Source organism: Rattus rattus, chromosome 10 (genome assembly GCF_011064425.1).
Source record: "Rattus rattus isolate New Zealand chromosome 10, Rrattus_CSIRO_v1, whole genome shotgun sequence".
Taxonomy (NCBI): Eukaryota; Metazoa; Chordata; class Mammalia; order Rodentia; family Muridae; genus Rattus; species Rattus rattus.
Genome location: NC_046163.1, coordinates 50,140,568 through 50,162,740, shown reverse-complemented (window position 1 = coordinate 50,162,740; position 22,173 = coordinate 50,140,568). Strand labels below are relative to the sequence as shown.

At 46.4% G+C, this 22,173-nt stretch overlaps 1 protein-coding gene across 2 annotated transcripts; it reads left to right on the top strand.

Moving 5' to 3' along the window:
• The first annotated feature begins 6,685 nt into the window (after window positions 1-6,685).
• Window positions 6,686-21,129, top strand: LOC116911255 (low affinity immunoglobulin gamma Fc region receptor II). Of its 2 annotated transcripts, XM_032915155.1 has the most exons (8): window positions 6,686-6,821; window positions 12,043-12,063; window positions 13,355-13,609; window positions 14,911-15,165; window positions 15,873-15,995; window positions 18,412-18,552; window positions 20,457-20,494; window positions 20,591-21,129. In XM_032915155.1, exons 1-8 carry the CDS (start codon window positions 6,716-6,718, stop codon window positions 20,675-20,677), a joined length of 1,026 nt encoding a protein of 341 aa, XP_032771046.1. In that variant the 5' UTR covers window positions 6,686-6,715; the 3' UTR covers window positions 20,678-21,129. The 2 variants fall into 2 exon arrangements, with proteins under 2 accessions (XP_032771046.1, XP_032771047.1); XM_032915156.1 differs by lacking the exon at window positions 18,412-18,552.
• Window positions 21,130-22,173: the final 1,044 nt, after the last annotated feature.

Below are 22,173 nucleotides of genomic sequence, written 5' to 3'. Positions count from 1 at the left end.
CTGCTGTCTGGATCTAGCTGAGATCTCTCCAACCAGAGCTTCTCTAACTCAGCCACGATCCGGATTCCCTTCTCGAGGTTGCTCTCCCTCGCAGGTCGGCCCTCCCCAGGAGTCGGCATCTGCTTGGAGTGTTTGGAGAGACTCAGTTCATGGGGAAGTGGTGGTAACCAGGAAATCTTAGACGGGACTGATAAAGTAATATCACAGCGGTGCCCTGAAATGGTGGTCAGGATGTTAAGAGGAAGAGAAAGAAAACTCAGCCAAGAGGAAAGAACACGCAAAGAAAATGCAGGATCTGAGAACCACTTTGGTGTACAACACTCATCTGCCCTGCTCAATTCCAGGCTATAAACACGGTTGCTACTGGAAACTGGAAGCATCAAACTAGACTGTTCTGGTCTTTAATGACAGGACGTCTTCTTTTTTCCTTTTAAAAAAATCATTATTTATTTTATTTATATGTTGCAGTAAAAATATAAAATAGGTACGACCGGTTCCTGTGTGTCGCTGCTCCACGCTGGCCCCTGGTACTCTCGGACCTGGGTGGTCACTCCCTGGCACTAGTTCTGGCACCGTAGGGCCATATAGAACTGACATTAATTTATCTCTATTAGTATCTTTCCTGGCTGCCTCTCTCCCACACTAGTTCCAGCACCGGTGTGCTATATAGAATTAACATTAATTTATCTCAGTGTCTGCTGACTTCAGTGTGGCACCACGCCACATTAACCTAGCTGTCTTCTAGCCCCAGCGGTCTCTCTACTCCCACTGCTAGTCGGCCTGGCCAGCTCTGGCCAGCCAGGAACTCTCTGGTCCCAGCTACCTGGTAAAATTATGACTCAACAAACTGTAACCCAACAATCAGATTTATATGTTAAATTCTCAATCCACAATACACCCACACAATAAGCTTACAACCAATTGATAAAAATATAAACAGCCCACCTAGATAAGATAAATTTGCCTACAGAAATCATCCCGACTACCTTGGTAATTCAAGCCCACCCAGATCTGAGTCATATCGACATTTATATAAGTACACTGTAGCTGTTTTCAGACACACAAGAGGAGGATATCATATCCCATATAGTTGCTGGGATTTGAACTCAGGACCTCAGGACCTCTGGAAAAGCAGTCATTGCTCTTAACCGATGAGCCAGCCTCCAATGACAGTACTAAAGAGAATTTATGTTAATGTCTTAGTTGGGGTTTTGTTGCTGTGAAGAGAAATTATGACCATGGCAACTCTTATAAAGGAAACATTTAATTGGGGCTGGCTTACATTTCCAGAGGTTTAGTCCATTATCATCATGGCAGGAAGCATGGTGGTGTGTAGGCAGACGTGGTGCTGGAGAAGCTGGGAGTTCTACATCTTGATCCACAGGCAGCAGAAGGAAATGGTGTGCCTGCCGTACTGGGCATCGCTTGAGCATAGGAGACCTTAAAGCCCACTCCAACAGTGACACTTTCCTTTAGCAAAGACACACGTACTACAACAAGGCCATACCTCGTAATAGCCACTCCGTATGGACCAAGAATGCAAACACATGAGTCTATGGGACCATACCTCTTCAAATCACCACAGCCAACTTTTAACTGAAGCTTTATTCATGAATTAATTACTAACCTTCACAACATAAATACAGTTTAAAAAAAGAAAACAAGGGCTAGAGAGATGGCTTAGAGGTTAAGAGCACTGACTGCTCTTCCAGAGGTCCTGAGTTCAATTCCCAGCAACCACATGGTGGCTCACAACCATCTGTAATGGGATCTGATGCCCTCTTCCGGTGTGTTTGAAGAGAGTGACAGTGTATTCATATAACAAAAATAAATAAATCCTTAGGAAGAAAGAAAGACAGAAAGAAAGAAAGAAAGAAAGACGAGAGAGAGAGAGAGAGAGAGAGAGAGAGAGAGAGAGAGCGCAAATGTTACATCAGAAGCTTCTTTGGAGGGAATCAGCTTTCATTCACCTCTGGACCTAATCTCCATAAGGAGTCTTGAACTGATCCCCAGAACTTTATGTAAGTTTTGGAGAGGGTGGGAAACTCCGTAGAGCTTGCGGCAAAACATGGAGGAGCCCAGGTACCGTAAATTGAAAGCTGTGAAATCACAGCACAGAACGCTACTTACCTCTGTTCCAGAGACAGCAGCAGAGAGGCCTAGCGTGACTCAGGCCTAAAGGCGCAGGCTTGCGTTTTAACACTAAGAAAGTCTCCATTTCACGGAGCTTGAAAACAATGGAAAATATGTCCAGGACTGCATGTCTGTTAAAGGGTCAGGCTTCTGATCTTGGGCCTTGGTTGTTATTCTTGTTTGTTTGATTTCATTTCTGAGGTAGGTTCTGAGGCAGGGTCTTTCTGTGTGGTCCAGAAGAACCTTATGTCATCCATGTCTTTACTGAGGCCACCATAATCCTGCCTTGGTCTCCCGAGTGCTGAGATTACAGGTGTATGTTGTCACCATAGTCATCTGTTCTTTATCATGGGACTTTTGATTTTTTTTTGACAGATCTTTTCCAGGACTAGAAATACACACTTTCTACCACATGTTCCCTTTGAAGGATTTTCCTTTCTGGTGGGCATACTTCAGTTTTCAGTGTGTGTCCCTGTGTTTGTTTCCTTTTACAAGTCTCGCCTATGTTGTTGTCCTTTCCAGCAGCAATGGGAAAGAGACTCTCCAGGCGTGGTTTCAGCTTAGTGTCCCTGGAAATGCCCTGCGTGGTTTTGGGACTATCTTGCTTGATAGTTTGTCCAAAAGACCTTGTTTTGTTCTTGCATCTCAGTGAAATGGTTGGGTTTGAGAAAATTCAGTGTGCAGACCTTTCTGACCATCCTCACATCTGGGCGCTCGGAGAAAACCACACACGCAGTGTAAACCAGTGAGGCTGCTCACAGCTGGCACAGCCGTGCCATTAGGCCAGTCTGGAGCACGAGGGACACTCCAAGGGAGGGACACAAGCTAGAGTTACCTGAGAATTATTGAGAAAAAAAATACCTCCACGAGATCCAGCTGTAAGGCATTTTTTTTCTTTTTTTCGGAGCTAGGGAGGGCCTTGCGCTTGCTAGGCAAGCGCTCTACCACTGAGCTAAATCCCCAACCCCTGTAAGGCATTTTCTTAGTGGTTAGTTAGGTGGTGCCACCCCTGGGCTGGGGATCCTGAGTTCTATAACAAAGCAGACGGAGCAAGTCAGTAAGCAGCACCCCTCCCTGACCTCTGCATCAGCTCCTGTCTCCCCGTGCCTGCCCTGTTTGAATTCCTGACCTGACTTCCTTCAGGGAGGACCGACAGCATGGAAGTGTAAGGTAGATAAACCCTTTCCTCCCCAGCTTGCTTGTTGGTCTTGGTGTTTTGTTGCATCGATGGAAACCCTTAATGAAGAGTCAGTGTAAGAGTTCACAAATGCAGACCCAGAGGCAGTCCCTGAAGAGTGTGGGAAGCTGCTTGTGGTGAGCACAGAACTTTAATACTGAACGCTCCTGGCTTTGGGTTCTGATTCTGTCCCTTAGGCTCATCTGGCCCGGAACAAATCATCTTAGCTTCTTGGAAGTGAAGTTTCTTCACGCAAATGGAGGATGCTCTGGGGCTGTGGCAATCATCAGATAAGTCCAACTGCTGCCTGGCAGTTAGCAAACATTCTTCTGCTTACATAATTATGTTTTGTTTCTTAGTATGTTAACTATATACTGTTCTTATGTTTCCTTTTCTTCTGTTCTTCTAAAAGGCATATATTTCTCTCAATATCCCAAAGAAGAAAAAGTCAGAGCTTGGGGGTGGGGGGTGGGGGGGAAGCATATCACTGGAGTGTGACGTCACTAGTCCACCATGACCAAGAAACTTGTTCATCATTTTTTTTTTTTTGGATGGATGAACTTTATTTTATTATTATAACTTTTAAACTTTTATTGGTTCTTTGTGAGTTTCACATCATGCACCCCAATCCCGCTCACTTCCCCAACCCCCGGTATCCAGTCTCCAACCTTGTAAGTCCCCCCCCCAATAAAAAACACACATACAAAAAATAAACAAAACAAAACCAAGCCTAGAAGACATCTCACTGTGGAAGCTATGGTGTTGCTACAGTGCGTCCGTGCCCTACAATGCACCTCTCTGCCCACACATCTTCATTTGCAAATGTTCACTGCAATTGGGCTGGTCTGAGGTCTCCGGCTTTTGCGACACCATCAATACTGGATCCTCACTGGCACTCTTCCATGTTATCCTGTTGTTTCTCTGTGTCTTGGAGATCCTGCAGCTTCGGGCCAGCAGGACCAGCCCTTTCCCATGTACCCTAGCAATTCACAGTTCACAGTGAGGGGAGGGTCCAGTTCTACATATCGCCTGGACAACCCTATGGTCCCAGGTGGCTGCCCAGACCCTGGACAACCCCATGGTCTCTTGTGTTAATATGAACCACAGACATTGACGTTGACCCCTGCCACTGCACAGCTACAGATCCAGATGTGGTCCTCAGCAACAGCATGGGTGGGGGCTTCATCACAGCCTCAGGCAGTGGGGCTGACTTTGTCACAAGAGGCTTTTCCTCTCCTCTCTCTAGTCTCCAGTTCCATCTACCGTCACAGGGCTCAAAAGATTCTACTTCTCTTTCTTTCCTCTATCTGTCCACTACACGCTTGCACACTGTAGTGGCTTCCCCTCTCTGGGCAGGTCATGTAGCTGGCTGGCCTCTGGGTAACCTCTGCCTGCACCACATGGCATAGCTTGGGGACAAACAGGTCTCTAGATGTTTGTAGTCTCCCTTGAAACATGGCAGCTGAGAGTCTATGGCTGTCTTCCCCCTTCTGTACCACGTGTCATGGAGGCAGGCCGGCCTCTGTGTGTCCACAGCCCACAGAGTCGTAGAGCAGCCAGCAGGCAGGTCTGGATATCTTCCTTCTCTCACACTGTTCATCATGGTGGTAGGCAGGACTCTGTGTCTGCAGTCTGTTCGTGCTTTGTGGTAGAGGGCAGACCTCTGGGCATCTTTCCCTTGCCTGCGTCAGAACTGCATGGCATGGCGGTTTGCAGGTCTCTGGAGGTTTCCTGGCTTTACTTTTAACCTCTACTGCCATCAGCACAGTCCTAGGATACTGTGAGGACCTCCTTGTCACTGATCTTAGCCCGGCAGTCCACAGTCCCAGCCCTAGGCAAGTCAGGATGCTTCGTATTCTAACGATGTATTTAAAGTACTGGTGTCATCCCATTGCTCTCTTCCCATAGGTTCACATTCAGATAAGAGCTGGCAGGGCTGTGGCTGGGAGGTGAGAAGGCCATAGTAAAATCATATGGTAGATAGGGTGGAACTGTTGAAGGCTTCTGAAGACCGCAGAGTGTAAGAGGGTTTTATAATATCATTTCCTTTACTATTAACAGCTTGCTTCCTGAAAGAGTATTTGGGAAAGAGGCCTCAGAAAAGCTCCCCAAGACTGATCCCCAAACATCAGAGGATGCTGACAGGAAGCAAGAACAACAAAAATAGCATCCATTCATGATGCATTCATAGTCCTTTTCATTTTCCAAAACCCCTGAGTGTGTATGGTTGGTTCCTTACCAGTGGCAATTTTAACCACCTTGTTTAGGGGATACGTACTAAAGCCTTAAGTCTCGTTTCTTTCACTGCTGAGAAATTTCCTGCTACCTAATGGCTAGCAGCAGGCTGTGTTGCTAAACATCCCACAGTGCACAGGGCAAGCCCTCACCAGAATTATGCCACAGACAGCCATCGTGGTAGCTGTCTCTGTATCCTGGAGGCTGAGGTAAGAGGAGCTCAAGCTTGAGGCTACCCTGGGCTACACAGCCAGTTCCAGCCAGCCTGGATTATATAAGAATACACTTCTTAAACAATGTTTTTCTGCTAAAAGATATCGTTGCTGAGGAAGCTGAGAAACTTTGTTTGAATGGGTAGAAATGATGATCTTCATTTTCAGACCGGGTAGCCTGAAATGCTCAGAAGTTCTGATGTTCAAACTTGTTCTTATCGCTTGGAAACAGTGGTCTTTTACCGTGACAGAGTGGTGAGAGCAGTAAGTGGGTGGGTGGGGAGATGATTAGGATTAAAAGAACAAACTGATGCTCACTAGGCACTTCAGGGGAGCCAGCGGAGGGGAATGTGAAGGAGTCGTGTTCCACTGCTATTCTAGAATATTTCTAGCTGTTGGTCTACAATCCAACAGTGAGCGGGATGGTGACAACAGAGAAACCCACAGGGTGGTAGATGGTCTCAGGTACCTTTACTCAGTTTCTGGAGGAGTCCAGATTCCACAGACTGAACCTCCAAAAGATTTTTGTCAACCATCCTCCATCACCTTTCTTGAGGGACACAGATGGAGGCAAATGACTTCTGAGCTGAGTTTGGACGACCATTTCCCTCTCAGTACCAGAGGGCTAGGTCTGCTATGGCTCTAGGAGAACAAGAAGGGAGTTGCTTCTCAGTTTCTACAAAAATAATTTGTGTGTGTGTGTGTGTGTGTGTGTGTGTGTGTGTGTGTGTGTGTGTGTGTGTGTGATGTGAGCTGAATCCAGTTTATTCTGGTCAGTCCTGTATCTTCTAATAGGGGACGGATGAAAGGAAAGAGGGTGGAAGGGGAGGAGCCCATGATTAAACAGACCGTTTCTTTTCACTTCCCCATTTGGACTTCAGAATTTGTCTGTTCTCTGGGTACAATCTGCCAAACGCGGAGAGAAGCCTGTGCCTGCAGCTGACTCACTCCAGGACTGATGGGAACCCTGCCGTTCCTACTGCTCCCCATGGACAGCAACAGGACTGTCGTCCATGTGCTCTCACGGACTTTGTACCATATGCTACTGTGGACAGCTGTGCTAAGTAAGTCGGGACCTCCAGAACGGGGGGACAGGGGCAAGGACACCTGGCTTGGGGTTGGATGAACCAACGTGGCGTAGGAAGCTTGTCAACAGAATCAGGAGTAAGTAAGTAGCAGCTAATAATTAGAATGTAACAACCTGGTCGGCCTTTGAAAAAATCAGAGCTGTCAGGAGGTTTTGCTGTTTCTCCTTTTCCTGTCTCTTCGTACCACCCTCACCTCCTCTAATGGAAAATCTAGCTTCGTCCTAGACTTGAGTGAGCAATTAAAAGGTCAGTTTCTCTTTGAATTTGTAATTCACACAGGACCAAATCTTAGGCAAGACTTCTAGTGCTGCTTTAGACAAGGGTTGGGAGAAAGCTCAAAGATGCTTTTAAAGAGTGGCAGTGGATATTCCTTGTGTCCGTGAAGCCACTCTGTCCATTGGAAGAACACCCCACCTCACTTTATTATGTAAGAAGAGGTGTAGGAAGGTCTGAGTTGTCCCAGGAACTTGGGTTCCAGGTTTCACAAACGTGGGCAAGTCTCTGGAGTTGTCAGTTGTGGGGCCAGAGAGATCTCTCATGCTTCCTTCATTGGATAGCCTATGTATGGGACTTGGCCCTGCTCAGTAAGAAAGTCAGGATCAGGGTCTTAGGATGAGATGGAGAAAGATTTCCTGGTCCTGCTCTCATCTGTGACCAGAGGACAGAAACTGATGGTGCCAGTCATTAGAAGAGTCTGGGTGATGCCTGGTAAGGGAGTCCTATTGCATGAGTACCTTCTAAGCTCTGAGGAGAAGGAATACAGCTACCCACCCACCTGGAGTTACGTTATGACTTGTAATGAAATCTGATCAATGCTGAGAGACCTCAGTTGTCTAGATACACACACACACACACACACACACACACACACACACACACACACACACCTATATATGATACCAAATATATATATCTTGGTTTTCACACGGGAAGTTCAGCTTTCTATTTGTGCTGTACAGCTACCAATCACCTGGTGAGAACTCCCAAGAATGACATTTTCCTTAGGTAAATCTCCATTTTCCCCCATTTTTTCTCTGGGCCTCCACACGTAGGACTTCATCACTTCTTTCAATTTTATTTATTTCTTTTTTTTGGTTCTTTTTTTCGGAGCTGGGGACCGAACCCAGGGCCTTGCGCTTCCTAGGCAAGCACTCTACCACTGAGCTAAATCCCCAACCCAATTTTATAATTCCCTCTGACGGGATCTTCTTTGCTCCTGACTCCATTCTGAGTAGCTATAGAATCTTCCCATACAGCTATGGGGAGGCATGGTGCTTCCTAAGGATTGTCAGAGTAGGCCTATTACCTCCCGACTAAGCTCCAGGACCAACTGGTCATGACGTCCCCATTTCTCTCACAGTGGATCATCCTGAGCCAGGCGACGTGCACACCACACCTGTATTCCTGCTGGTTCTTAAAGTTCTCTGTGCAGACGCTGTTCTGGATTTGGGGTTATATCAGCAAACAAAACAGTTTTCCTGACCTAAAGTACAAGGTCTTCGTCTTCCTCTCAGGGAGCACATTGGGCAGGAACAAGTTCTCATTACTGTCTCTTGGGTATAGAATGAAGCATATATGATAGCTTCCCTCTTCTGTGTCTCTGATTTTTGTTTGTGTTTGGTTTTCTCTTTTCCACTGCACTGCACTATCCCCCTTGCCAGTCCTACATACTCGGGTTTTAGCAGTTACTTCTATGTCACGAGCTCCTTGACTTATTTGTCCTTCCTTCCTCTGTATACTTTAATTCCCCTGCCTGCCGATCAGACACCTATAGATCTGTCAGCCCAGACAAAAATTTACATTCAAAATGCAACATAGCATCATTTCCTTACACATTTTCTTATCTTTCTAATATTTCTATTTGCATGAGCAAAGCCACCTTTCCCCCCAGTCGTCCATTTTCATCAACCGTATGTCTCGTTAGATGCCAAGTTTCCCCAGCCTGGTCTCTTAGCTTTCTCCCACTTGTGTCTTCTTTGCTTCCCGTTGCCTATGCAGACGAGGAAGCAAGGTCATGAGGGAAGACAGGTATATTTGATGGAGTTGAGGGGCGAACACGTTAAGGGGACCCACCCACAGTATTTGAGAAGTAAAGGTAGGAAGAACTGTAGTTCAAGACCAGCATGGGCAACACGACAAGTTGGTAGCCAGCCTAGGCTAGCAAGGAAAAGATAAAGGGATTTGCAATGAGGTGATGATAATGATGAATGTGGTGTGTGTGTGTGTGTGTGTGTGTGTGTGTGTGTGTGTGTGTGTGCTTCTCTCTCTGTGTGTGAAGGTAAATGTGGACTTAGAGGTAGACAGTGATGATGAGGGGGTGGTCAGATGATTACAGAGCCTGTACTTGGGCAAATGGATGAAAAGAGGACTGGAGGAGGATTGTGACTGAAGCCTCGGCTTTTGAAGTTGGTGTGGTTTGGAGCAATGATGATGAGGCTTTGAGGTATAGCATGGGGCTGTGTGGCTAAATTGTATGAGAGAAGATTCACTACAGATGAGGAAGTCAGGGGGTGACACAGCCAGATGTTGCACAGGCCATTAACACGTGTCCTAGATCACCGGTAACCATCTTTTTCTTACTAATCTCTGGGACTTCCTCTGTCCCATTTAGTCTGACACAGCACGGTCAGTGCCAAAGCGAACCTCTCATTGTTTACTGAACTAAACAGTGAACTCCGGAAATTTGCCTACGATCATTTAAAAGGTGACCACATGGTGCATTCGAAACCTCACAGCTGCCTCATCTGGGCTGTCACTAATCCTCACAACAATTATACCATGGGACTGCTGTCATCATCTCCATCCATAAGCCGGGGAATCAAAGCAGAGAGAAGCAATGTTGCCTCTGCAAGGTCATCGTACCCCAGCCCTATTACTTACTTTTCTCTGTCAAAACACCAGGCAAAAGCAACTTAAGAAAGGGTTTATTTTGGCATATCTTCTGAGGGCATTGTGGTTGGAAGGCATGGTGGCACCTTGGCTGGCCACCTCATACCCATAGTCAGGAAACAGAGGTGGATGTTAGTACGCAGCTGGCTTCCTCCTTTTCTCTTGTTTATTCAAGCTAGAACCCCAGTCCAATGGATGGAGACACCCAAATTCTGGGTGGGTCTTGGCACTAGAGTTAAACTTTTCCAGAACAGCCGTAAAGACACAATGAAAGGTGTTTCCATGGTGATTCTAAATCCAGTCAAGCTGATAACGTAGACTAACCGTCACAGTGGTAAAGTCAACTCAAATTCTGTGTGCGTTCTCACTTCCTGCCTTCCGTTTGGCATTGACAATCCTCCAGAAGATGGCTGCCACCTCCATTTCCAGCTATATTCCTGGGAGAGTCTGGGGGACCAAAGAAGCAGGCTGTGACTTGTAGAGGGTGTTAACAAGCATCCATCCATCCATCTTTCTTAGGGAATATTCCCTTCCTATCTCTCACAATGATAGAACATTAAAAGCTGCATGAGGAACATTTTCTCACTTTCTCCCCTAGACTAAACCCAGACACGTACAAAGCCCCAGAATCCATTCCTCTGCTGAAGCTCCTAGCATTCGTCCATTCTCTTCCAACAGCACTGAGAATGTCTCTTTTATAAGATGTGGTGGCACAGGACTAGGGATGCAGAGCAGGTTAGACCTGGGGTAGTAGAAGGCCATCCTGGTCTATAAAGTGAGTTCTAGGCCAGTCAGGGTTAGGTAATGAGACAGCGTCAAAACCAAAAGTCTTTACCATTACATGTGCACACATGCGCATTCTTATCGTTGGCCTCAGTGGGGATCAGAGACGTAGCTTTTCTTTTAGGTCTGCTCAGGGTGAACAGCAGGGCACGAGGCAGTCCGTGCAGTTTCTGGGATTACAGGGGATGAAGTAGCAGGGATTTAAGTGTACATACTGAGATGTGGGGGTGTGGGGACCAGAATCCAGTTTTCTAGACTTGCCAGAAGAACACTTTTCCATGCAACAGCCCTTCTCTTATCCTGAAAGTATCCAGACGTGGAAGGCTCTTGCCTTTTTCAGCTCTGTGTGGTTGTAAAGTCCCACCTTGGACAGGTGCATAAACACGCATGCACACACATTGGGCTCTCATTTATCTCAGGACCAGCTTTACTATTATACCCAACAGTGGTGTCACACTTCCATCCTCCTATTCAGCACTCCTGTCTCATGTCCCTTTCCCTCACCATTTGTCATTCCATCTGCCCCCACAGGAAGTCACAGATCCAGTATACTTTTCTTTTAATTTAATTTTTATTTTCTGTGAATGACTAGTTTGCCTACATATATGTCTGTGCACCACATGTGTGCCTGGTGTATGAGAAGCCCAGAGGAAGATGTCAGTCTCCTTGGAAATGGAATTAGAGATGGTCATGAGCCACTGTGTGGGGTGCTGGGAATCAAACCCAAGTCCTCTGGAAGAACAGCCTATGCCCTTAAATGCTGGGCCATCTGTCTAGCCCCATGGTGTCCTCTTGTAATTTTTTTTTCCTATAAAATTTGCCTATCAGCAAAACCTGGAAGAACTAAATCTTAAGCAATGAGGATGTGAAATAGATCACAAGAAAGTCAATTGTAGGATAGGGTATGAAGCTAAAATGACAATAGAGAACACACCAGGCTATTAGATCTTGTATGGCTTAGTGAAAAATCAGGCTAGAGAACACACTTTTCTGGTATCGTCTCTTTGCTGCTTGCTTGTACACACACACACACACACACACACACACACACACACATACACATACACAGAGTGTGTGTTTATGTATGTGTATGTATATGTATGTCCATGGAAAATTCTAAGGACATATATACCCAGGTGATGATGGTGATGGTATTTTTTCATGAATATTTTCTATTTTTTAACACAGGTTATGGATTAACCACATGATCTGTAGCCCCTCCCCATAAAAGAAAAACTCACTGCCAGGCTGGACCTTGGCAAAGTCTGATGTCCTCAACCACCAATCATACATAAACTTCAACAGGGACCTTAGCAGTCAAAGGTGTTCAGCCCTTGAACGTATCACAACAGACATGTTCAAGGGAAGGGGCTTAATTATTTCTGAAAATGTGCTACATACAGGAAGTTCCACAGAAGGGCCTTGCCATGAAGGTTGGGCTGTGGGGATGAGTTGGGGATCGGGGTCTGGGCAGGCATGTCTCAGTGCAGAAGGCCCTGGCTGATGCTTGCTTCCTTTCTTTCAGATCTTGTTGCTGAGTCTCATGGTAAGTCCTCTTCTCATACCTCCCCAGTCTCCTCTGTGTCACCTCCTCTTCCCTCAATGGTCTGTCTGTCTGGAGCTGCTCTGAGTGTATCAGCAACCAGGCTCAGTGTCAGGTCAGGACCAGGAAAGGACCACTGTCCTCAGGAGATTCCCTGCTTCTTCCCTCCTTCCATCTCGGGAGGAAGATGGTCAGAAGCCATGACTAGCTAGTCCACTGACTCTTCTAGTTTCCTTAGAGTGAGATGTCTCCAGTTCTCACAGATTGTCCTTGTTCTCAACTGCCCTTCACTCCTCTAAATAAAATGGAGAGCTTTTAAAAAGTTGGTCTCAAAGAAGCAGAGAGTGAATGACCAGAGCTTGGGAAGGTAGAGGAGAGTTAAGGATGAAGACAAAGTGGTTAATGGGCACTGGGGCAGAGTTAGATATGAGGAGTAAATTCTAATGTGCTGTAGCAAGAAGGGTATCTTAGTTAGGATTTCTATTTCTGTGTGCAGGCACCATGATCACACCAACATTTAATTGGGGCTGGCTTACAGTCCAGAGGTTTAGTCCATTATCATCATGACAGGAAGCATGGGGACGTGCAGGCAGGCAGACAGGATGCTGGAGAGCTAGCTGAGTGTTCTACTTCTGGATCAGCAGGGTGAGAGAGTGACACCGGGCCTGGCTTGATCATCTGAAGCTTCAAAGCCCCAACCCAGTAACCTACTTCTTCCAAAAAGGCCACACCTACTCTAACAAGGCCACACCTACTCCAACAAGGCCACACCTCTTCATAGTGCCACTCCTCATGAGTCTATTAGGGCCATTTTCATTCAAACCAGCACAAAGACCTTTTCCCTACTGAGGTCCCATCATTTCAGGTGACTAAATTGTGTGTCGAGTTGACATAAGACTAGCCAAAACAGAGAGCTCCACCCCCTGTTCTCTGGATATAGAGCTCCATCCTCATGTAAGGGGGTGGGGGTGGGGGGAAGTGACAGGAGGGAGTGAGAAGAGAAACATAAATATATCTTGGTGAGAGGTAGATATTTCTGGGGTGTCTCCTTTTTCACCTCCCATCTTCTCTCATGCTTTACCCTGCTGAGGATCAATTACATTCCTTGTGAGTTCCCTTGGGCTCGCGGGATGGGATAAGTAGAAGAATTCAATGGAAGAAGCTTTCTGGGCCTGGTGCCACCCTTGGTGCCCTCATTGGAATGCTGGTGCATTTTTCAGCAGAAACTTGGGGTTTGCTTAGGTTCTTGGGGCTTCCTTGCCTTATACTACCTGCTCCCTCCAAAATTCAGCAGGTCTTCCGAAGGCTGTGGTGAAACTTGAGCCCCCATGGATCCAGGTACTTAAGGAAGACACTGTGACACTGATGTGCGAAGGGACCCACAACACCAAGAATTGTTCTACTCAGTGGTTTCACAATGGGAGCTCCAGCTGGCACCAAGCCCAAGCCAACTACACGTTTAAGGCCACAGTCAATGATAGTGGAGAATACCGGTGCCGAATGGAGGAGTCTGACATCAGCGAACCCATACATCTGGGAGTGATTTCTGGTTAGTAAAGGCTGGCCCAGGGAGGAGCTGGGATACCAAGAAGTTGGGGGTGGAGTGGGGTGGATCTGTTTACTGCAAAGTTTGCAGGAAAAGGGGTGGGCTGGTTTCTGGGAAGCATCACAGGGAGCTGCTTAAAGGATTTTTTGTCCACTCCGTTTCCCCTTTCTCCAGCCCCGTGCTTAGCATGCATGCGGAGGGCGTGCGAATTCCTGAGAACTTGTGTGAACAGTTGTTTGTTGTGGCAGTCCTGGTTGAGTAAGAGAGTTCAAGGATACTGGCAGCTGAATGTGACAAAAAAGGAAGTCCCTATTTCATAGAAACCCTTCTATTTCATGACACCCAGAAAAATGCCAATAGTCTGTACTTGAATCCAAGCCTAGAGGAATGACTGTCTAAATAAATGTGACTGATGTTTTTAACCTTGAGTTCAGCGTTCTCATCTGCTCAGCTGAGGGCGCTAAGGCCTCCCCCGAGGAGGTTCCGGGGGAGCACGGGCATTTTCCTTTCCTCTTGCCCTTGCAGTTCTGGTGGGTCCTTTTCTTCCATCAGCTTATGGGCACTTGAAGTGAAGAGCTGTGTCTCGTCCGTCTTCATATTTGCAGTATCCGAAACAGGGAAGGGATTCTTAAATCTTTGCTGAGCAGATCAATGATTTTACAAGGTTCCCGGCAAAAAAAAAGTAGGTCTCCCCTCCAGAAGAACTACCAGGTGGCCACATTGGCGACTGTTACTGCTGTTGTTCTTTACTTAGTTCCCCCCCTCACCCGATCCTGGATTTCCTCAATAGTGTGCCCACAGCAAGCTAATGATTTGCCCCACACCCTGCTGGACTGTGTTTCCACAGTTATTCCCATTCATTAGAGAAACCAACATTTTTGGAGGCTCAGGAGTTTCTTCCATCCCCCAAACAGAAGATCTGTTGGATGTGCCTCCTCCTTGTCTCCTCGGGCAGACTGAATTCCTCCATCTTTCCTGCCAGGAAGGGAGGGATTGCACCCCCATCTCTTGTGTTCACCCTTCTCTCAGGAGAGGAAGAGGAACATGTATGCATCTCGGATACCTGTTGTGTACCATGAACTGCTGCAGAATCTGGCCGTACCCCATTTTCACAGAGGAAGAAAGTGAGGCCCAGAAGTCTTCACTTTCTTGCCCAAGATCGGAGAGTTCCCAAATGAGTAGGGCTAGGATCAGAGATCAAGACTGCCCCATGTCAAACTAAAGTTCTCTCCCTTAGTCTATCATATCCCACTAGGAAGAGTGACCTGGCCCTCCGAGTCCTATGGTCCTTTTGTATCTTTCAGACTGGCTGCTGCTCCAGACCCCTCAACTGGTGTTTGAGGAAGGGGAAACCATCACATTAAGGTGCCATAGCTGGAAGAACAAACAGCTGACTAAGGTCTTGTTGTTCCAGAATGGAAAACCTGTGAGGTATTATCATCACAGCAGCAATTTTTCAATCCCCAAAGCCAACCACAGTCACAGTGGGAACTACTATTGCAAAGCAAATCTAGGAAGGACAATGCACACGTCCAAGCCTGTCACCATCACTGTCCAAGGTACGTGGACTCTGTCGAGATGTTGGAAAAGGAGAGGGGGAGATAAACAAAGGCTAAAATCACATAGCTCCACCTGGAGATCTAGGTGCCTTTTTGAGGCAAAAAGGAGAGCCGTGAAGGCCTTGCCAAGGGATGGCAAATGGGCTCAGCCAAGAGTTCTTCATTTGCAGGTAGTGGGTGACAAAGTTGTTGGGGAGCAATGAAACAGAGCCTTATTGGTACATAGGTTCTCTGAGCTTCTAGACCTTCCTAAGAGCCGAAGTTTCTTTCAACTTCTTGTCTCTCATATAACAGCCATTCAGTCTTGAAGGCATATCATGGTCTAGATTGTGGTGGTACCACCAACTCTGGGAGGCTTCAGATCCATCCTCCCCACTACCTCTGAGAGCTGTCCCTTCTGCTACTGCACTGTCACCAGTGTCTTCATTAGTTTGGTGGAAACACTTGGTTTGTGGGGAGGCACAAATCTGTCCACTAAACCTATGCTTATGAGGTTTCAGGAAAATGTATTACACCTATGAGGGACCAGACACAGCAACTGGGCATAGAGGTGGAGGAGGGATGGGTTCTTTTTTTCGGAGCTGGGGACCGAACCCAGGGCCTTGCGCTTCCTAGGCAAGCGCTCTACCACTGAGCTAAATCCCCAACCCCGAGGGATGGGTTCTTGGAGAGTACTTAAGACCTGTCATCGTATCTGTCTTCTCCAGGGCCCAAATCCAGCAGTTCGTTGCCGGTATTGACGATTGTAGCTGCTGTCGCTGGAATTGCTGTAGCTGCCATTGTTATTATCCTGGTATCCTTGGTCTATCTCAAGAAAAAGCAGGTTCCAGGTTGGTGGTTCTCTTTGGTCCCTCTTATTATCAGTTCCTACTTAGCTGGGGCTAGCTAGGGGTTAGAGACTCATTTGCTTTTGATATTGTCCTACCCTATTCATTTGTCTGCTTACAAACTCTGTGATAAACATGACTTGAACAAACTCGATGATGTGCCATGAACTGTGCTAGACGCTGTAGGTGTCTGGTTCCGTTTCTACCCCTAGCTCTTAGCACTGTGGGGAATACCAGACACACCAGTGGGTACTTAAAAGAAGGGATTAGAGCAATGAAATGATAAAGACATGGCTATTATCTGGAGGTCAGAGCACATTTCTCTCATCCCAGGACAGTAAAGCAAAAGAGCTAAAGTCTGGAGCCAGGGTCAGTGAGATGGTCCAGCCAGTGCAAATGCTTACAGTACAAGCCCTGTGATCTTAATTCAACCTCTGGTATCCAAGTTAAGGTGGAGAGAACTGATCCTACAAAAGTATCCTCTGACCTTCACAGATGGGCTATGGTGTGTCCTGCACCCCCACAATAAATACCTTTAAAAAGTTCTCTTTCAAAGAGTCTGATGCTAATTTGGACTCTAGAATAAATTTGAAGCCAGCCTGTGCTACACAGCAAGACTCTATCTAAAATATAAAAGAGAGAGGTGATTCTGCAGACTCCTGTGTTTGTCGGCTTTCTGTCAGTGTAATGAAATACTTCAGATAATCCACGTATGAAGGGAAAAGGCTACTAGGCATGGTGGTAAATATATATAATTTTAGCATTCAGGAGGCCAAGGATGATCACAAGTTCAAATTTCTATCTTAAAATATATAAGTAAACAAATAAGTGAACAAAAAGGTTTGTTTGAATACCATTTTGTAGACTCAGACTGTATTCTCTTGGTCCTATTGCTTTGGGTCTAGACAAGCTATAATATCACGCATATACAATAGGATAAAACACTTGCTTAAGGCCAGTAAGAAGAGATCAAGGGAGAGACTGGAAATCCCACAATCTTCTTCAAGAGCATGTCCGTAACGACCTAAAGACTTCCCACTAGACCCAAAACACTGAAGTCTTGTCTTCCTCCCAATTATTTCACCTGGTGACCAAGCATTTAACACATGAGATCTTTTTTTTTTTTTTTTTTTGGTTCTTTTTTTCGGAGCTGGGGATCGAACCTAGGGCCTTGCGCTTCCTAGGCAAGCGCTCTACCATTGAGCCAAATCCCCAACCCCAACACATGAGATCTTAATGGACATCTCAAATCCAAACAGTGGCAGGCAGCCTGGGACAGTTAGAGAAGGTTTCATGGGGAAGCCAGTGAGATGTCGTGATCGAAATACACACAGGGGACCAGATTGCTGTGGTTTGAGTCTCAGCTCACAGGTCACCAGATCTACAATGTTGAGAAAGTTACTCAACCTCTGGGCCTCAGTTTACTTGTCTGGAAAATGAAGAACACTATGGGACCCACCTTATAGAAATATTAGGACAATGGATGAGGCCAAAGACTTTGTACCAGAACTGCATAGACAGCAAAGAACTCATACAGAGGGATTAGAGAGATGGCTCGGCTGTTAAGAACACTGACTGTTCTTCCAGAGGAACCAGGCTCAATTCCCAGTATCCACGCAACAGGTCATAACTGTCTGTAACTCTGGCTCTAGGGGATCCAAACCCTCACACAGACATACGTGAAGGAAAAACACAGATTTCTATAAAATGAAAATAAACAAATCATTCATTTTAAAAAAGAAAACCTAAGTGTAAGCTGCTACCACTGTGGAGAAGGGTGATGTCTCCGGGGTAGACATTAGCCAGGCAAAGTGGAAGAGCATTCCAAGAACTCTGGCCAGGGCGTGGAAATAAGGAATGGGGCAGGCAGGTCAAGGGAAGCCACTGAGAAAGGGGAAATACTACTACTAACTAACACCTAATACCTCAAAACACGCTTTACATTGGTTCACAGGGGTTCAGTTATAGATGATAAGTAAATACAGAGAGAAAGACTGCACTGGTTTCTGTGAGGCAGGGTATCACTTTGTAGCCCTAACTGGTCTGGAATTTACTGTATAGACTAGGCTGGCCTCAAACTCAAAGAGATCTTACTTTTGTCTCTTGAGTTCTGGGGTTAAAGGTGTCCTCCATCATGTCCAGCCAAAAGATCACATCTTTAAAAGGCTGGGCAAACCCAGGAAAGACGCAGTGGAATGTTTTATGTCACACCCCTCTGGTGTCCTCTTGGGTCAGTCACTACGGGTTGGAGATGGTCCTGGGCAAGGAGGCTGGGAATTGGGGAAGAGAAGTGTTGCCAGCATGGAGGGTGCGGGGGAAGGTCTCTGTTGCTTTTAACTCTGTTCTGACCCTGGTTCTTGATCCTGATGTCTCAGGGCTCACCCCGTAATCCTACTAACTTCCTACATGCCCCTCCTAGCTCTCCCAGGAAACCCTGATCACAGGGAAATGGGAGAAGCCCTTCCTGAGGAACTGGGTGAGTACAGGAAGCCCTCTGGGGGCTCAGTGCCTGTCAGCCCAGGGCCTCCATCTGGACTGGAGCCGACAAGAAGCAGCTCATGTGAGTTCAGTGGGAGTGCAGGAGAGGGAGGAGCTGTGGGAGAAGGCTGGGGCTCAAATCTCTTGGTCAGTTCTGAGTCTAACTCTTGGATCTAAGGAGGATCTCACTAGAGATGAGAAGAGAAACGTGATTCCAGAGAGAGGAAGGGAGTGTGGGCTGTTTCTAGTAAAACAAGGAATCTGGACACATTTCCAGAACAGGACTGCAAAGACATTTGCATCGTTTGGCAGGGAGGGGGGAGATGTGGTAGAGCTTTAGAGGATAGGATTAGCAGTTTATGACAGAGGTCAATAGGATTAAGGAGCGGGGAGCCTAAGACAAAAAGAGGTCTGAGGTGACCCTGAGATCTTTCCAGGAATGTGTCCTTGGGTAAAGGTAGTGGCAGGCATAGCACAGCTCAATTGTTTGGTAGCATGTTGAGAGGAGATTGGATTTGAGGAAATTCTGGGGGATTAGAGCTATTCATAGGATATTCATAGAGATATTCATAGGATACAATGTGGCTCCAGTGTCGACTTACGATGGTTTATAAAACATTGGCCTGATCCTTCCACCCTGATACAACTGAATCTGGAGTAGATCATTCCCCATAGCAGGGAAGGAATAAGTGGTTGGATGAGTGGTTTAGATGACCTCTGAACTCTTATAGTTCTGAGATTTGAAAGCCAGTGACCTTTCAACCCTGGTCCAGGAGGAAGAATGTAGAAGGAGTGGGAGTTGCCCGAGGCAGTTGCCTCACTGTAGTTAAAGACAGGGCATAAACAGAAGTCGAGTTCTCTAGAGGCTTCCAGAACAGCAGAACCAGGCAGGAGAAAGAGTTCCCCGTAGATTCCACTTCAAGGGGCTGGAGTGTGACTCAGAGCAGAGCCAACAGATATGAGAGCTTGAGCAAACTAGCATTCCCTTAGCTTGGCTTTGGGCGAGGTCTGCGTTCTTCAGCCGGGCTGCGTAGATGCACATCTAGAATCAAACTAGATCTACAAAAAAAGAAGAAGAAGTCTACTCTGGTATAAACACATTTCACAAGGCTTGTACGCAGCCTGGCACTGTGCTGGGGGTTCCCTTACAGGTGTAGTTAGCTGCTGGGATTGCTAAGAAGTATATAAAGGGGGTGGGGTCTATAAGAGGGGGAGGGGATTCTGAATGTGTTGTGGAGCAGAATTTGGAACATGGCAAATAGGACTTTGTGTTCGGGGAGAGAGTGAAGAGACTGGAGACATTGTCACAACCTCTTCCTCCTCTTCCCAAAACGACGCTTTCTAGACACTGGGGTTGCTTTTCCTACTGGCAAAGGGAACTTTGGGCAAAAATATAAGAGAATGTGGTGTTTGTGATATCAGAGAAACGTCTTTTTCTTCACTCTCTTTCCAATTTTCCCTCTCTTCCCCTCCCTTTCTCTCCTCCCTCCTCTTTCTTTCTCCTCTCTGCTCTTTTTCTTTTTCTTTCTTTTTTTTTTTTTTAATGCCACAGCATACCCGCTTCCCCAGTGCTTTAGCAAGACTAAACAACACTTGTCCAATGTGGAAACAGCCATTTCTTTCTCTCCCTGTGAGAAGACAAACATCTGGACTTGGTTTCACTCTGATCTAAACCCTTCTGCCCTCCATCTCTCCAGCCTCTCAGAGCCTCAAAGCTGCCTACTCTGCTGCTAAGAAGGTTGAGCGATTTCCTGAAACGAGTGTGGCATGTGGTGGTGTTTGTTTCCCTTTGCCAGCATGGCCAGCAGGGAACACTGGATTCCAACCAAGACGGTCAGGGAAGGAGGCAGCACTGCTTGGCCCGTTAGCCTGGGTTGGGGTTGGCAAGCCTTGTCTTGGCTCTTTGCTTTGAGCTTTGGTTTTGCAGCCTCGTCAGGCCCCCTTTCCCCAGCAGTGCCCAAGCTGATCACTTATTCTCATCCACAGACACTCCTTCTGGTCTCGAAGAAGCTGAGAAAACTGAGGTGAGGAAGCCCCGCCATGTCCTATCCCTCTCTCCGTTCATCAGCTTTCCCTGTGCCCTCTCTGCAGTCCTCATGGCTCATTTCTGCTTCCTCTAGGTGGAGAATACAATCACCTATTCACTTCTCAAGCATCCTGAAGCCCCGGATGAAGAATCGGATCACGACTACCAGAACCACATTTAGTCTCTCTTGGGATTGGGAAAAGCAAACCAGTAAGGCCCGGACCTAGCGTCTCCTGGTCCAAGGAATGCTGTAGATATGAAAGAAAACATCTAGAGTCCCTTCTGTGAGTCCTGAAACCAACAGACACTACGATATTGGTTCCCAATGGTTGACTGTACTAATGACTTAATAACTTACAGCTTCCCAACTCAAGACTCTTTTGCTATAGATCCACACAGCCAATAAAATTAATCAACTTACTGTCATTAAGAGACTACAGCAACATGGGAACTGCTTATATTACATGCTAAGGAGAACAAGTAACATTAGGATGCATAATCTCAGCGATGATCAACTAGACGTGTACCAACGTGTCAAAAGTGATGCTTCTTTATAAGAAACTTTATTTCCTTATTTTTCTATAAAGGTCACATGTTACTTTTATAGTAAAATGTTGTGAAAATGTCATTCTATTTACTTTTTCAAGGCTGTAATGATTGGAGTATAGACTGAGCTCTCTGGGGTTTGTGTGAAGAAGAATCTTCTGTAAGAAGAATCTTGGGAAAATGGGTTAACTTTTCCCTTGGGGAGACATAAGAATCTTAGGTAGAGGGCTGGAGAGATGGCTCAGAGGTTAAGAGCACTGACTGCCCTTCCAGAGGTCCTGAGCTCAATTCCCAGCAACCACATGGTGGCTCACAACCATCTGTTATGAGGTCTGGTGCCTGGTGTGTCTTAAAGACAGTCACAGTGTATTCATATACAAAAAGTAAGTAATTCTTTTTTAAAAAGAATCTTAGGTAGGACCTTCATGACAGACCAAAGTCATATGATTACACTCAAGTCTAGTGTAGTACACCAGTGAGTTTCTTGGGCTTATTTATATATAGAAACATGAGGGAGGAGTTCCTTACAGGGGTGTGGAGGACCTTATAACAGCAGTCTTAGCACTGATGACAATGCCTTTACAGTTGCATAGATGGTGTCCCACCCCCTCTTTAGTTAGTTTGTTTCCCTCAAACTCCCAGTGCTGAAGCCTCTGTCTTCAGACCTCCATGTGACAAGCAGGCACAACTATCCACCACCACACCTGGCCTGGTAGTGACAGGCAGGAGGTGGAGGAGAGGGAAGATGGTAACTTGGAGTAGAGGGCCAGCGCCCCTCCCTTTCAAACTGACAATGCTTCCAGTGAACTTGTCTTCCTGTTTCCACACATTCTTCTCTTTTCTCCCACGGCAAGCAGAACAATCACTTTGTTATGAAACAGGAGTACTGAAGAAGTCAAACTTCAGATGAATGCCAGTGGTAACTGAAGGATGAGCTTGAACTCCTAACCTTCGTGCTTCCACCTCCTAATTGCTGGGATTAAAAATCGGATCATATTTATATGTTCACAAAAAGTCGCTCAGGCACATATTTAAGCATGCTGGAACCACGTAAGTTCGGAGTGTAGACATATAAAGGAGAAAAAAAGAGCTGCTCTGTTGTCCTCGCTCCCCTTGATTCTGCTCTCCCCC